At 30.7% G+C, this 14,529-nt stretch overlaps 1 protein-coding gene across 6 annotated transcripts; it reads left to right on the top strand.

Moving 5' to 3' along the window:
- Positions 1–2,202: 2,202 nt before the first annotated feature.
- Positions 2,203–14,285, top strand: svopl (SVOP-like). Of its 6 annotated transcripts, none has more exons than NM_001045229.1 (17): positions 2,203–2,428; positions 2,576–2,722; positions 4,679–4,853; positions 4,935–5,026; positions 5,113–5,211; positions 5,923–5,994; positions 6,968–7,092; positions 7,807–7,870; positions 7,954–8,079; positions 8,157–8,285; positions 9,752–9,825; positions 9,919–10,115; positions 10,206–10,317; positions 12,021–12,102; positions 12,203–12,292; positions 13,811–13,924; positions 14,119–14,285. In NM_001045229.1, exons 3-17 carry the CDS (start codon positions 4,721–4,723, stop codon positions 14,128–14,130), a joined length of 1,521 nt encoding a protein of 506 aa, NP_001038694.1. In that variant the 5' UTR covers positions 2,203–2,428; positions 2,576–2,722; positions 4,679–4,720; the 3' UTR covers positions 14,131–14,285. The 6 variants fall into 6 exon arrangements, 5 of the variants coding, with proteins under 5 accessions (NP_001038694.1, XP_087102763.1, XP_087102761.1 ...); XR_015481992.1 differs by having other exon boundaries at positions 2,385–2,428; positions 12,203–12,503; positions 12,699–13,924; positions 14,119–14,281; XM_087246637.1 differs by having other exon boundaries at positions 2,385–2,428; positions 2,629–2,722; positions 4,751–4,853; positions 14,119–14,281.
- Positions 14,286–14,529: the final 244 nt, after the last annotated feature.

Here is a 14,529-nt window from a genome sequence, read left to right as displayed (position 1 = left end):
AAATGTGTAATGACGTTAGCCGCTTCGAACAATACAGGGGGCGCTAAACTGCGGTTTTCTCTGTGTTATTATCTATGATGTTTAACAGAGTAAATGAATGTTCACAGTATGTCTGATAATATTTTTTTCTTCTGGATAAAGTCTTATTTGTTTTATTTTGGCAGTAATAAAAGCAGTCTTAAATAAATATATATATTTTAAAAATAATTTTAAGGTCACTAATTATCTCCTATTAGCAGTATATTTTTCAATGGTCTACAGAACAAACCATCAATATACAATAACTTACCAAATTAACAAAATAACAAATTACCCTAACCTGCCTGGTTAACCTAATTAACCTGGTGAAGAATTTACCAGTCACTTTAAGCTGTATGGAAGTTTCTTGAAGCATATCTAGTCTAATATTATTTACTATCATCATGGCAAAGAGAAAATAAATCAGTGTCTGTCTGTCTATCTGTATATCCATTCATGCATCTATCTATCTATCATCTATCTATCTATCTATCTATCTATCTATCTATCTATCTATCTATCTATCTATCTATCTATCTATCTATCTATCTATCTATCTATCTATATATCCATCCATCACACACACACAACCTTTGACCTATAACCTAAACAACAAATAAATGTCAATCATGTCGTTACACATATTATTCATTTTTTATTTCCCACCTATAAGAAATGAATTGATGCCATCTACCTGTAGATACGTAGATGAAGAGGCGCCCTCTAGTGTACCTAGGATGATAATGGTCTGTGTTCGAACTGGCTAAAATGTGTAATGACGTTAGCCGCTTCGAACAATACAGGGGGCGCTAAACTGCGGTTTTCTCTGTGTTATTATCTATGATGTTTAACAGAGTAAATGAATGTTCACAGTATGTCTGATAATATTTTTTTTCTTCTGGATAAAGTCTTATTTGTTTTATTTTGGCAGTAATAAAAGCAGTCTTAAATAAATATATATATTTTAAAAATAATTTTAAGGTCACTAATTATCTCCTATAAGCAGTATATTTTTCAATGGTCTACAGAACAAACCATCAATATACAATAACTTACCAAATTAACAAAATAACAAATTACCCTAACCCGCCTGGTTAACCTAATTAACCTGGTGAAGAATTTACATGTCACTTTAAGCTGTATGGAAGTTTCTTGAAGCATATCTAGTCTAATATTATTTACTGTCATCTTGGCAAAGAGAAAATAAATCCGTGTCTGTATGTCTATCTTTATATCCATCTATCTATCTATCTATCTATCTATCCATCTATCTATCTATCTATCTATCTATCTATCTATCTATCTATCTATCTATCTATCTATCTATCTATCTATCTATCTATCTATCTATCTATCTATCTAACTATCTATCTATCTATCTATCTATCTATCTATCTATATATCTATATATTTGTCTGTCTGTCTGTCTGTCTGTCTAGTGAATTTAATTTTTATATAGATCTTTACACAATAAAGATTGATTAACAACAGCTTCATAGTAATAAAAAATATTAATGCAATGTCAAATTCTGTCAATCCAACCTTGTTTGTTTCTAAAGAATATAAAATAAGATTCAGATTTACTTAGATATTATCTGTCAACTAATCCACATTAAAGGGACAGTTCACCAAAAAAGTAATAATTGATTTACCTTTTCATTTACAATGCTAATGAGTTTCTGTCTTGAGGTTTTCAGCTTTCTTCAAAATATCTTTAGTGTTCAGCAAAAGAAATAAACTCAAAAACGCTTGGAGTCACTTGAGTGTGAGTAAATTAAATGATGGGGTGATCTATCTTTTAAATGACCCCATGCTATATATATATATATATATATATATATATATATATATATATATATATATATATATATATATATATATATATATATATATGAATATAAAAATGAATATATAGACAACATATATGCTTACAGTAGTGGTTAAAATGTAGCTGATGACTGTCTTGGCTGTCATTTTGCACACAGAGATGATTCGTTTAAAAGAGTCGACTCGTCTATAAATTGAACACAGACCGCAGATCGAAAATGTTGTCGACAAAACCTGAAAGATTGCTCACTTATCTCGCTTAACAGGCTTTCATTATCAAAACTGTTTCCTTTTTGAAGGCAATCGCATGTGTAAACACACAAGTGCCCTCGGCTTCGTGTGCGAGATGTAGGTCAGCAGGTTGAAATGAGACCTAAAACCTGTTTGTCCAGTTTTCTGCGTCCACTCTCGACAAACAGCTAAATGATCCAGTCCTCTTTCCTTCTGAAACACAAACCAAAGTAACACGATCTTGGGTGTGTTGTGTTAGTTAAAAAAGAGCCATGGCCCTTTAAAAGCTTCACACGCTGATGTGTGACGCTGTTTACCTGTCGGCAGGTGTATGCGGGTGTTGTTACTGAAGGTGAGCTTCACGATGAATCTTTTCACGACAAGTTTGATTATTTCTACATAATTGTCTAGTCGAACTGTTTGAGTTTATGGCTCTGAAATCTGCTCGACGCATTGTAATCAAAGTTTTGTGAGGCTAATTTGCATAAATCGCTGAAAGGTGTCGGTGCATACTGGAAATACTTGAACACCCTACCTTTGGCTAAAATACAGTATCCAAAAGAAGTGTCAGTCGGGGTGAGATGTGATGGGAGAAGCTTCGAAATGACGAAAAGTCCTGTTTGATGACCTCATTTCATCATTTATTGTAAGTATTTTATTTCATTATGCTCACATTTGTCATACGTGTCACCATATGTAAAGAAATCAAACGTCTTGAGATGTAATTTTGTCTAGAAAGACCATTGTAGCAGTCATTAGAGCAATTATGAAGGGGTTACTGTTTGATTAAATGAACTGTTACTATACTAAGGTAGCACGTTTGTTTAGTAACCAAAGTCGAGAAATACCATGTTATTTTATAAGATACTCCTATATCATGGAATTTGATTAGTAATTACATCAGCGATACATCAAATAATACCAGGAATTGCTCCAAGAAAGTATATGCCGGAAATATAGTGTAACATATTCAAAAAACAACCATTTACCATGGTACAATGCCCAAAACACGGTTTAATCATGGTTTAGCTTTCTAATAATCAACAAAATTGTTAAAAACCCATAAATTGTTGTAAATATTACATTATTCAGTTTAGATTTTGTGTGACTGCTCTTTATGTAAAAAAATATATATAATAGTATATAATTGTATGTTAACAATAGGTGGTTATTATTGTAGATAGCCATAATGACCACCTTTACCATATGGTGGTAAAAGAACTGTATGTTTATAGTAAAATAAGGTTTACATTTAGTAATAAATACATAAATATATCTTAATATATATGAATTTATTTCTATGGTATATTTACAAATAGGTGGTTATTATGGGCCAAAATCATAATGACTGCCTTTTTCCATATGGTTGTAAAAACAAAGTTATTTTAAAGTAAAAAATAATAATTTTACATTTAATATTAAACACATAAAACAACTTAAATATATATGAGAACATTTTCATGCTGTATATGTCCAGATTGGCGTCTCATTATGGGACAAAACCATGACTGGCTTTACCATATGGTGTTAACATAATAATATTTTATATTAAAAAAGGAATAGGTTTACATTTAGTGATTAAAAACAAAAATATAACCTAAATGTGTATACAGTATGTGTCTAAATATTAGGCCATGATCACCACAAATATGGTCTAATAGACATAACATGAATTTATCATGTAAGTATAAAGCATATTAGCATTAGTATAAAGTATTAGCATAGGCATAAATGTTACTTATGAATTTTATCTATTTTGTTATTTATTTATATATGTAAGGAAAAGTAAATATATATATAGAAAGCATGAAGTTGACAACAAGAATATTAGACAAGAATGGGTGTTGTTCAATAGTTGATGACTTGAGCTTTCAGTTTTTGATCCACTTCGAATGCTGACGACTAGGGGCTGCACAATATTGGAAAAATCTAAGATTGCAATGTTTTTTATGTTGCAATATATATTGCGATATGAATACAGTTTCACTAGATAACTTGCTATATTTGGAAAGAGTTTATGAAGTTAGATCGATTGGGATGATTCTGCAGTGAGAGTGCATCTCCATAAAAACAAATGACCAATCTATACCATTTTTGTGGTCCTGTGCTATTTGCAGTTCATTTCTGTATTTGCATGTGTTTTATTCTCATGCGTAACAATCTATAAATATAATCAAGAAAAGATAGAGTTGAAATAAAGTGTTTTATCTTGTCCTGAATACAGTAAATGAATTAAAAAATTATAAACAATTCTATAAAATTAATCATAGGAAAGGTCACAAATAGTAATATCATTTATACTGGAAAGCATTTAAAGTAATTATATGATTGCAGGCATAAAAAAAACACATGCAAATGATACATTATAATAAAAATTCAACATTGCATATCCTGCGAATGATCAAACTGCGATATCGATGCTGAAACAATATATTGTGCAGCTCTACTGATGAATGTACACCGATTTAAAACAAAGAAATGTCCCTTATACAGTAAACTATACCTAAAATAAACATGTGCAGGCATCACTAAAAGCAGGTTTAGCCTTGAAGTGCTGTTGTACATTCACAAATTAGCATCTAAAAAATCCATTTTTATCTAGTATGTTTCTGCAGAGGAAATAAATAGCCTTATTAAAATAAAGATGGCATTAAAGCGATCGTCTTCCATGAAGACCCAGCTAGTGGATGCCATCCAGCTCGAAGAAGTGGAGATGGAGGAAGAGATCACCACCACAAGCAACAATAACAATCCTGTTGAACCTGCTCAGGTCAAAGGTGAGAAAACAACATGCGCAAACCAGCCTATTAACTACCTGCAGCCAGTCGTTTATTCTTTTCAATCTTTAACCCATACAGAGCCGAAATGCTACACCGTGGAGGAGGCTGTGGAGAGCATTGGTTTCGGATGTTTCCATATTCTGCTTTTTGTCATCATGGGCAGTGCCAATGTAAGACAACTGCATGCGTTTCTGTAATTCATTAACCTGCAATTAGTGTACTTGCTGTTTACATTTTTCATTGCTGGTGTGTGTAGATAGTGGAAGCGATGGAGATCATGTTGTTGGCTGTGGTTTCTCCTGAGATCCGCTGCGAATGGCATCTGGAGGATTGGCAAGTGGCCCTTGTCTCCACGGTGAGGAGCTCGTCCAATCAGAGCCCTGTATTTCGTGAAGTTTTGACAGGAATGTCGCAATACAAGATGTACATGTTTTGCTTTTGTGCTTATCTAAACATTCTGGTTTATCTATTGTATCTTTTTAGAAGTGATGCCGTTTATTTATGGATAAACCTACTAATCTACTTCCTTCTGTCCTAGATTAATGTGCAATCTAAGTGAAGTTTGCTGTGAGGTGCTATCAAATGCAGAAGTAGTCAGTTTAAGTGCTTTCTGCTGTGCTATTTTAACAGTTCCTAATTGTTTTTTGTTAGGTTTTACCTCCAACCAAGATAGAAAAATACTATATAAGATATAAATTGAAGCATCGGCTCTTTTCTCATCAGTTCTGAGGCTGCAAAAAGATAACACAGGTCCATGATAACCACTGAAATTATTCATGCCAGGACATGGCGATGTCACTTTGTACAGAAACATGATGCACATGCATTATATTTCATTTAAAGCTAACAAACTGCACAAATGGAGAACACATGTTTTAACTTCTATTGTGGGTTGCAATGATTTATTTATTGGGGTTTATAGATTTAACTATCAATATTGATTATATATAGGTGTTTATTTTCATTTAAAGGCTTCCTCTCACTCGTTTCAGGTTCAGTAATGGTTTTTAATTCAGGAGACGGTACATGAGACTTATTCTATTGGTGTGTGTGTGTTTTGTTTTAGATGGTGTTTTTTGGTTTCATGGTTTGTGGGGTCCTCTGTGGTTACATTGCTGACAAATACGGACGCTGGAAGGTGAGATGACATTTCTTTCGATTTTAGTATAACATGTTTTTATTAAGTTTTACAGTAAATCAAACCCCATTACCCAAAACGTATAATAAAAATCACATCAAACTCCAATTTACACATTCCACAGCTTTACGTTTCTAAAGCTTCTTCAAAATTTCCATCACAAAGTACATAAACAGCTCCCAGATATGGCAACAATCAAAGGTTTCTTTCTTATAACATATGTGAGCTTTTTCAAGAGCCAATTATGTTGAGTTATTACGTTTATTTAACTATAGTCTATTGGAAGGGCAACTAACATTTATCCAGCACAAAAGCAATAGTTTGTATTAAACATTAATGAATCTTTTTTTTATTTATTTTGTATTAGTAGACAAAGAACAAGTTCATACATATTTAGCGTACAGTGCTCAGCATAATTGAGTACACCCCATTTAAAAAATGAATATCTTTATCTGTTTCTCAGTGAATGAAGATCATATATTTTGGTGTGTTTAAACAAAACAGATTTATTAAACTGACATAATTATTAAAGGGATATTTTAGTTGCGGAACATCTTTAGAAATGAAAAGATAATACATTTAAATTTATGCAAAATATTGCAAAATAAACTACAAATTGGCAACAAAATTATATATTTTTTTGTTTTTCTTGATTTGTTTTTCTTCTTTTTATTAAAAGGTTAAAAAAAAAAAGGTAAATATTTTTACATAAGAAAGATTTGGGCTACTACAAATTTTTGAACTGTTTTTGTAAGTTATTCTGTTAGATTAGCTCCAGATTTGGCTTCAGTACTGACTAATTTAATGCATTTGCACAAATATAATATTGTAAAGCTTTCTATAGTAAATGTTAATTTAAAAGAGAGATTTTTGAGGGGTGTGCGCCTGTATATATGTATCTTTGAGTGTGATGTTTAGTGTAATTAGATCCAATAAAATGTGTTGTGTCCAATTAAAATGTTTGTGTCCACAGGTGGTGTTTGGTGGTTTTGTATGGGCGTCATATTTTTCTTTTCTCACTTCGTTCTCTACATCATACGGCTGGTTCATCTTTCTGAGATGTATGGTGGGCTGCGGAGTGGCAGCAACATCTCAAGGGTGGGATTTCGCAAATGCACAGTATTTTGCTCATGCTTTCCATACAGTTTATAAATGATTGTAAATTTATAAATGTTTATGTTTCAAAGATGACAATGGGTTTTCTGGTATTAAACGGTAAATCACTAGGTTTTAACCATTTTTCAGTAAAAGTTTTAAATATAAACAATTAAATTGATCACATATTCTTTGAACTATTTTAATAACTATAAATTAAAAATAAGTATGTTGTTTTTTTTCTTTCATAAATATCTTTACACAGAATGACACAAATTTTTACTTTTTTTTCTCTCAAAAGTAACTTGAATCTTTTTAAAGAATCTTTTTAGGACTTTTTTTAATTGCATTTTTTTCTATGTACTATATTTAAAGGCACTTTTGTGAGTTTAATGTAATGCTGACATCAACATAGAATGTAATATATATATATATATATATATATATATATATATATATATATATATATATATATATATATATATATATACACACACACACATATATATATATATATATATATATATGCTTTAATAAAAAATATTTCATAATTATACTATTTTGCACGTTTTGGAGCAAATAGTTTTTTTAGAGTAATTTTTTAAATAATAGGTCTCCATTTTAAACATCATTTGAAAGTCTAGTAAATTCAATGATTTTTTTCCCCACTATGCTTGAAATAAACGTTCTGTTCTGTCTCATGTTTTCTTTCTTAAGGTTTGTTTTGAAGACTGAATTCATCCCGGCCAAATACAGAGCATACCTGTTGCCTCTTGCCTCAGTGAGTGCATAAGAAAAGTTACATTTGACCTCCAAAAAAAAAGAAAAAACTCAGGCATTAACCTTACTTTTATTGTCTGTCAGATCTTCTGGATGATGGGATCCATATTAATTATCGTTCTGGGTATGACTGTGGTGCCCACGATGGGCTGGCGCTGGATGATTCGGTTTTCCGTCATCCCCAGCCTCGTATTAATCGGACTCTTCATGGTTAGTTTTATTCTAAACATGGTACATTCTTGATGAAGGAAGCTGTTTTTTCACTCGCATGTTTTCCTTCCTCTCAGTTTATACCCGAATCCGCACGGTTCCAGGTCTCGGCAGGTAACATACAAGGAGCCATGTCTACACTTAAGCGGATCGCCAAAATGAATAATGGTGTTTTACCAGAGGGAGAACTACGCGAACCTGAAGTGGTGTGTAGGAGAAGAGACCTAAACAGCTCCAAGTTTTGTCTATTAGATGAACCCACATATTATGCGTTAAAAGTCTTCTAAATAGTTTGTTGTATAAAGACTCAGTTCATACTCTGGTTTATTCTGGATACTAACATTTATTTTACAAATTAAATATTATTATTAATTTTGATCTAATTTTTATTTATTTATGCTTAAAAATTTTAAATATTATAATCACATATTTGATCATTTCATTTTAATCACAGTTATTTATTTCTTTATTTATTTATTTATTAAGTTCTCTAATAGCATTGTTTTTTATTTACTTATTAAAAAAATATTGTAGAAAAAACACTTGAAATTTAACATGAAATTACACTTGTTTTTTTGTTTTTTTACATTTTAACTCTTTCCCCCTCCCTCCAAATTCAGTTGAGCAGGTAAATGTATTGTTATCCATGGGCTAAGGCAAAGAAAAACATATATTCCACATACAAAAATACACATATACATATTAGTCAATTAACCAGTAGCCTGAGAGGTACTTGCTTGTGCCATTGTATGATTTTGTTCCAAAAATGGTATAAACGGATCCCAAATTTTATGATACTCCTTTAGTTTTCCCTTTATACTGTAGGCGATTCTTTCCAGTGGAATGCAATGTGTCAAATCTTTCAGCCGGTGGTCAATGGATGGACTTTCTATGTTCTACTAATAGACTGCTATCAAACACCTTGTAATAACAAGACACATGTCAGTCATTTTAGTTTGATAACCTGGTAATGACAAACTTACACTAAATGAACCCAACGCACATATTTCAGGTGTAACTGTAATTGTTTTGTATTTGTATTGAAATTTCTATTTTTATTATTTTTCTACAAGCATTTAAAATCACCCCCTATGCCCAAATAAAATGTAAAAAATTTATCTATTTTATTATAATTAATCGTCTTCTCTGGAGTAATATGTGCACTTTTATATATTGAAGATGCAGGGATATTAAAAACTAAAAAGTCAAACTAAAAATTATTATCAAATCGGAGCAAACCAGTATTAATCTCCTAAAATAAATAAATAAACGGGTAAAATATTAACTGTTTAAAAGCCAAAACTGAATATTTCCATCAAAACAAATTAATTAGTCAATGATACGTCTCAGATAAAATATTTTTAAAGTGTGTGTATATTATGTCAGTGTGTGTGTATATTATATGCTGTGTTATTGATATAATAGTATATTGGAAATCATTGTATATGAAATTAAGCATTTATCCAAAAATATAAATGAAAAATAATGAAAAAATAAACATTTATTCTCTTTAAAAGGGTGAGTTCACACACAAATTTAAATGAGCTGATAATTAACTTTGGATATTCATATTTAGGTGTACTGGAACTTTAAATATTGCTGCACACATGCTATTTAAAGCATTTCCTTGAGTGTAAACAGCCTGAACTGACAGAAGTGTGTTCATATCCAGACAGAAAGAGGAAATGCCGTCACCCTGATCAGCTCGGCCTTCAGGAGAACATCGCTCCTGCTGTGGTATTCATGGTAAAGTCTACCACACTTCTCCTCTTTTGTCTATTATGTGTGTGTTTCTGTGTGCCAGATCATGTGTGATGTTCTGCATTGTTCATCCGTCAGGTTTGTGGCCTCGTTTTCTTATTACGGCTCCGTCCTGAGCAGCTCTGAGTTACTGGAGAAGAATCTTCTGTGCGTGACGGATCCTGATCTGGAGCATCAGATTAAACACATCCAGGAGGAGACGCTGTGTTACTGCATCCCCTTCAACTCGGACGATTACCAAACGCTCCTCATTAGCTGTTTAGGGGAGGTGGCACGTCAGTAACCTTTGAAATCTTGCTCACTTTAATTATTCTGCTTGGTTTGAATGCTAAATGCTGATGTTTGTTTGTGTGTTTTGTCTGCAGTCATTCCTCTTAATATCATCCTGTTGAATATAGTAGGACGGAAGTACAGCATGGTCATTCTGCTGCTGCTGTCGGCCTTTTTCTTCATGCTTGTTAATATTTGCACGACTATGTGAGTATGCTGCTTTCTTGATTACTGAAATTGTTATTGTTTTAAGTCATTTTGAATATGAGCAGTGTTGGGGATAGTTACTTTTAAAAGCAATGCATTAAAATTATAAGTTACTCCCCAAAAAAGTAACTAGTTGTGTTACTTTGTTACTTTTTATGGAAAGTAATGCGTTACGATACTTTTGAGTTACTTTTTTATACCTGCCTTAGGCTTTATTGCTTTCAGAGCTTGAGAACTTTTTAGAACAGGGTATTTTTCTTTTTTTTTTTTTTATCAGAGGAGCTCTGCATTTAATAATGCACTTAATAACCTACATCTTCATTTACCTTAAAAAAAACTAATAAAAAAAAGGATTAGAATAATGTTATCTTTTGAGAACTTCCTGACCCTATACATGCCATATATACAGATTAATTACAATTGAAAGTTACTTTTTGCCTTGTTAGTTCAGTAAATTGTCCATTCAGACTATCCTCTTTTCTTCCATGTGTTAAAAAAAAAACGAGAATACTTCCATCACAGAAATGTAAGGCTCTGCCATCTTGGTTTCTGCCTGTTTCCTCGGGGTGCTCATTCTCTCATTGAGTGTGATTCAACTTGTTTACACAAATTTTAATTCAGCAATTTATTTTTTAAAAGTAAATTAATTCAGCTAAAAAGTAACTCAAATAGTATTTAATTTTTTAAAGTAATGCAATTAGAAAAATAATATTATTTCCTAACTCGCATTACTTGTAATGCATTACCCCCAACATTGGATATGAGTATGCTGTATTTTTTGTTTTTAATCTTTTTGAAATTATTATTGTTAGGTACAAAGCTAAAAATATAAATAAATAAATAAATAATAATAATAATAATAATAATAATAATAAAATTATCTTTAACTGAAAATGTAATGTTTAATTAGTTGAAGTGAAATGAGAAAGATAACATTACTAAAAATACAAATAACTGAATAAAGAAACCTCTTAATGAATCCAATAATATTGTAATAATGATAAATGCAATAAATAACATGAATAAATGATAAATGAAATTAAATAAAAATATATTATATTAAATATTTGTTATAAAATAAAACAAATAATTAAAAAAAGTAATTTCTCATATTTTAAAGAAATTCTAAAAATAAAATATGGTTAAAATATTATTTATTTTTAATTTAGGCAAGGCAATTTTATTTAGAAGAAGAAATAAAAACAAAATATAATAAAAAATTATTTAAAAAAATTTGAATTTGTGTAAAACCTAAAATTTATTATAAACTATATGGACACAAATATTTAAACAAATAAAGATTAAATTATTAATTAAATTTGTCACGAAAAAAAAACTATATAAAAAAACTAAAGGATTAATAACAACTATAAATATATGTTACTAATGTAATATTAATAATATTAAAATAACAACAGATTTTCACTGGTTAAAATATTTATTTACTACTATATGTTAATAAAGTGTATGCAGCTAATATTTCATTATAATTAGTATCAGCTTTAACCTACATTCACATAACATTTACAGCTATTAATATTCTTGCTAAAGTAATAATTAAAATACCACACATATCAATTTTCACTGTTTACAATACAAATACTCACTGTTTATAATGTCTAGGTGTTTAATGTAATTTCCACATGGCCTTTTACTCGCAGTTCATATGTTAAAAGTGCTAATAAAGTGAATAATGTGTGCAGGTTAGGCTTCACAATCCTGCTCTTCCTCCTCCGCTCTGTGGTTTCAATGAATTTTAATGTGGTTTACATCTACACGGCAGAGGTGAGAGCTGATAAATGAACACTCCATTCAATCTCTGTGCCTTTAAAGAAGAGTTTGCCACCAAATTTAAACTGTTTATCATTGGCGTGTGTGTTTGCAGGTTTATCCTACATCTGTGCGCTCAATCGGAATGGGCTTTTGCACATCGTTCAGTCGAATCGGAGGAATGATCGCACCTTTTATTGCACAGGTGCTCTATGTGTTTTGACTTTTTTAGAGCCAGGGTTCATCCGGTCATGGAATTTTGACTTGGCAATTTGCAGGCCTGGCAAAAATTTAGGAAAAACAAAAAAACTCACCAAATTTTGGAAAGTTTAGTTTAACAAATATCTCTATTCTTGAATATATAGTTTAGTTTTCTTTACTTTTTTTCTGTCCGAAAACATGCTCTCACATTATTAGTGCTGTGTAAGCATTATCTAAATTAGTTTTACATAGTTGCAAAAATACATTTAATCTAAATAGATTGTTGCATATTTAATTATATGCTGTCTTAAATTTGAACGTGTATAGTTTTTCTTATTATTTACTACATACACGTAGACATTACATGAAACATTAGGTCATAAAAGTTTACTTAATTTGTGGAATTTTAGCTGTAAAAATGTGTATGAACCCTGTAGAGTTTTTAGATTTTGATTAAACTGTTTTTAGATGCTTAGAGAAAGGTATATTCTATATTAAAGTGTATATTAAAAGCAGGTAAAAGATCATTGGTTGCAATAATTGCTGAAACTTTATTTTATTATTATTCAAGATATGCAGTATTATCATGATCATAGCATAAGGGTTACCCAAAGCTGAACATTCTGTGATCATTTACACTACTCAACCTTCACTTCTTCCAAAACAATTGGATTTTATTTTTCTATTTTTAAACACAAGAAGATGATTAGTAAGGTTTTGGAGACCGGTAGACGTTGAGTTAGTATTTGTTTATTCTGCTATTGATGACTGATGGTTACCAGTAGTTTTCAACATTTTTCAAAGTATCTTCTTTTGTATTCATAAAGATTTGGATCCATGTGGTGGGAAAATAAGTGAGTAGATTTTTGTGTGTGAATTATACCTTATAAGAGGTATAATAACTAAAAGAACTGAAGGTTTTTGTGCATGACTTTGTTTGTGCATGTTGAGTGTAAACTAATACAAATATTTTAATGAATAGGTATCAATTTACTGTACAGCAAGGTCTCATTAACAATATGTTAACGATGAGGAACAGCACAATTATTTTACTTAATTTATTTAGTAAAAAATGTTTAAAAACACCAATGAACTTTATTAGTTACAATATCTTTAAAGTCAGTTAATGTTTTAAATCTTTAAAAACATTAAATATTAACATCACCAATGAATAATAATGCTTAACAAGAAGTGTTCATTGTCAGTTTAGTTTAATTACCTCATTTAAAGGATTAACAAACAATAGGCCTATAAAGGATCTGAATATTCTCAATCAGAATCTCATTCATGTCATATACTGTAGGCCCGATTTACATTAAAGTGATGGTGTCTTGAAAATAAATGTAAATAAACATTTTCATAATTTTGAGCAGTGATGATGCCATTGTTAAAAAATATTCTAAAGGTTTAAATAAATTATTTATTGCATTTGGATCACACATTATAAATATAGGTTTTTGAAGATTGGCAGCAAAGCAGTTACACATTCTGATTTCTTCTAAGGTTATGTTTCGTGTTCTAGGTGTTGATGTCCAAATCTGTGATTCTGGCTTTATCACCGTTCGCCACAGCGTGCATCATTTGTGCCATAGGAGTTTTTTTCCTGCCCATTGAGACCAGAGGACGAGCATTATTGGTAAACATCTACCTACTGTACTATACAGTCAAGCCTAAAATTATTCAGTCATTAAAAAAACTTGCTTATTGATTAAAATTAACTTCAAGTCAGAATTTGCCAGGGGTATGAATAATTTTTTAATCTGTCAAACTAAATAGTTCGCTTTCCTAGAGTTTCACAACTTTGTGTTTTGCTTTCTTCCACCATTTCAGCAAGATGCCTGAAGTTCACCAAACAGAGATGAAGGACAATTGCACTTTTCTAACAAAACATGAACTCATATTAAAGCTGGATCCATTTTTTTAAGAATTTCAATGCTGCCTGTGATACGTTCTTCATTATTTATAACAATTAAAGAATATATATATTGTCAAATCTTTGTTCCTGTGTTGACATATTTCTTCTTGCAATGACATCGCAAAACTCACCAAAACCAAGATATGGCTAGATAGTGGGAGACTAGTATTAGAAGAGGACACAATCTCATTACTTAGCATTTATTTGATAAATCTTTGTAGGCAACTTGTTTTATAACTGTTTACAATGTCAATATATTTTTTTTGTAAATTTTTCTATACAGGAAAAAATACTATAGAAATATATATTAAATAGTGTTTCTGAAC

This window comes from Danio rerio, chromosome 4 (assembly GCF_052040795.2).
Source record: "Danio rerio strain M-AB ecotype USA chromosome 4, GRCz13ab, whole genome shotgun sequence".
In the NCBI taxonomy this organism is placed as follows: Eukaryota; Metazoa; Chordata; class Actinopteri; order Cypriniformes; family Danionidae; genus Danio; species Danio rerio.
This window is presented reverse-complemented; position numbering and strand designations above follow the sequence as displayed.

Coding starts and splice junctions, on each gene's coding strand:
- svopl (NM_001045229.1), top strand. CDS start 4,721: ATGGCATTAAAGCGATCGTCTTCCATGAAGACCCAGCTAGTGGATGCC. Junction 7,871..7,953: donor ACCTGTTGCCTCTTGCCTCA/GTGAGTGCATAA, acceptor ATTGTCTGTCAG/ATCTTCTGGATGATGGGATC. Junction 8,080..8,156: donor TATTAATCGGACTCTTCATG/GTTAGTTTTATT, acceptor CCTTCCTCTCAG/TTTATACCCGAATCCGCACG.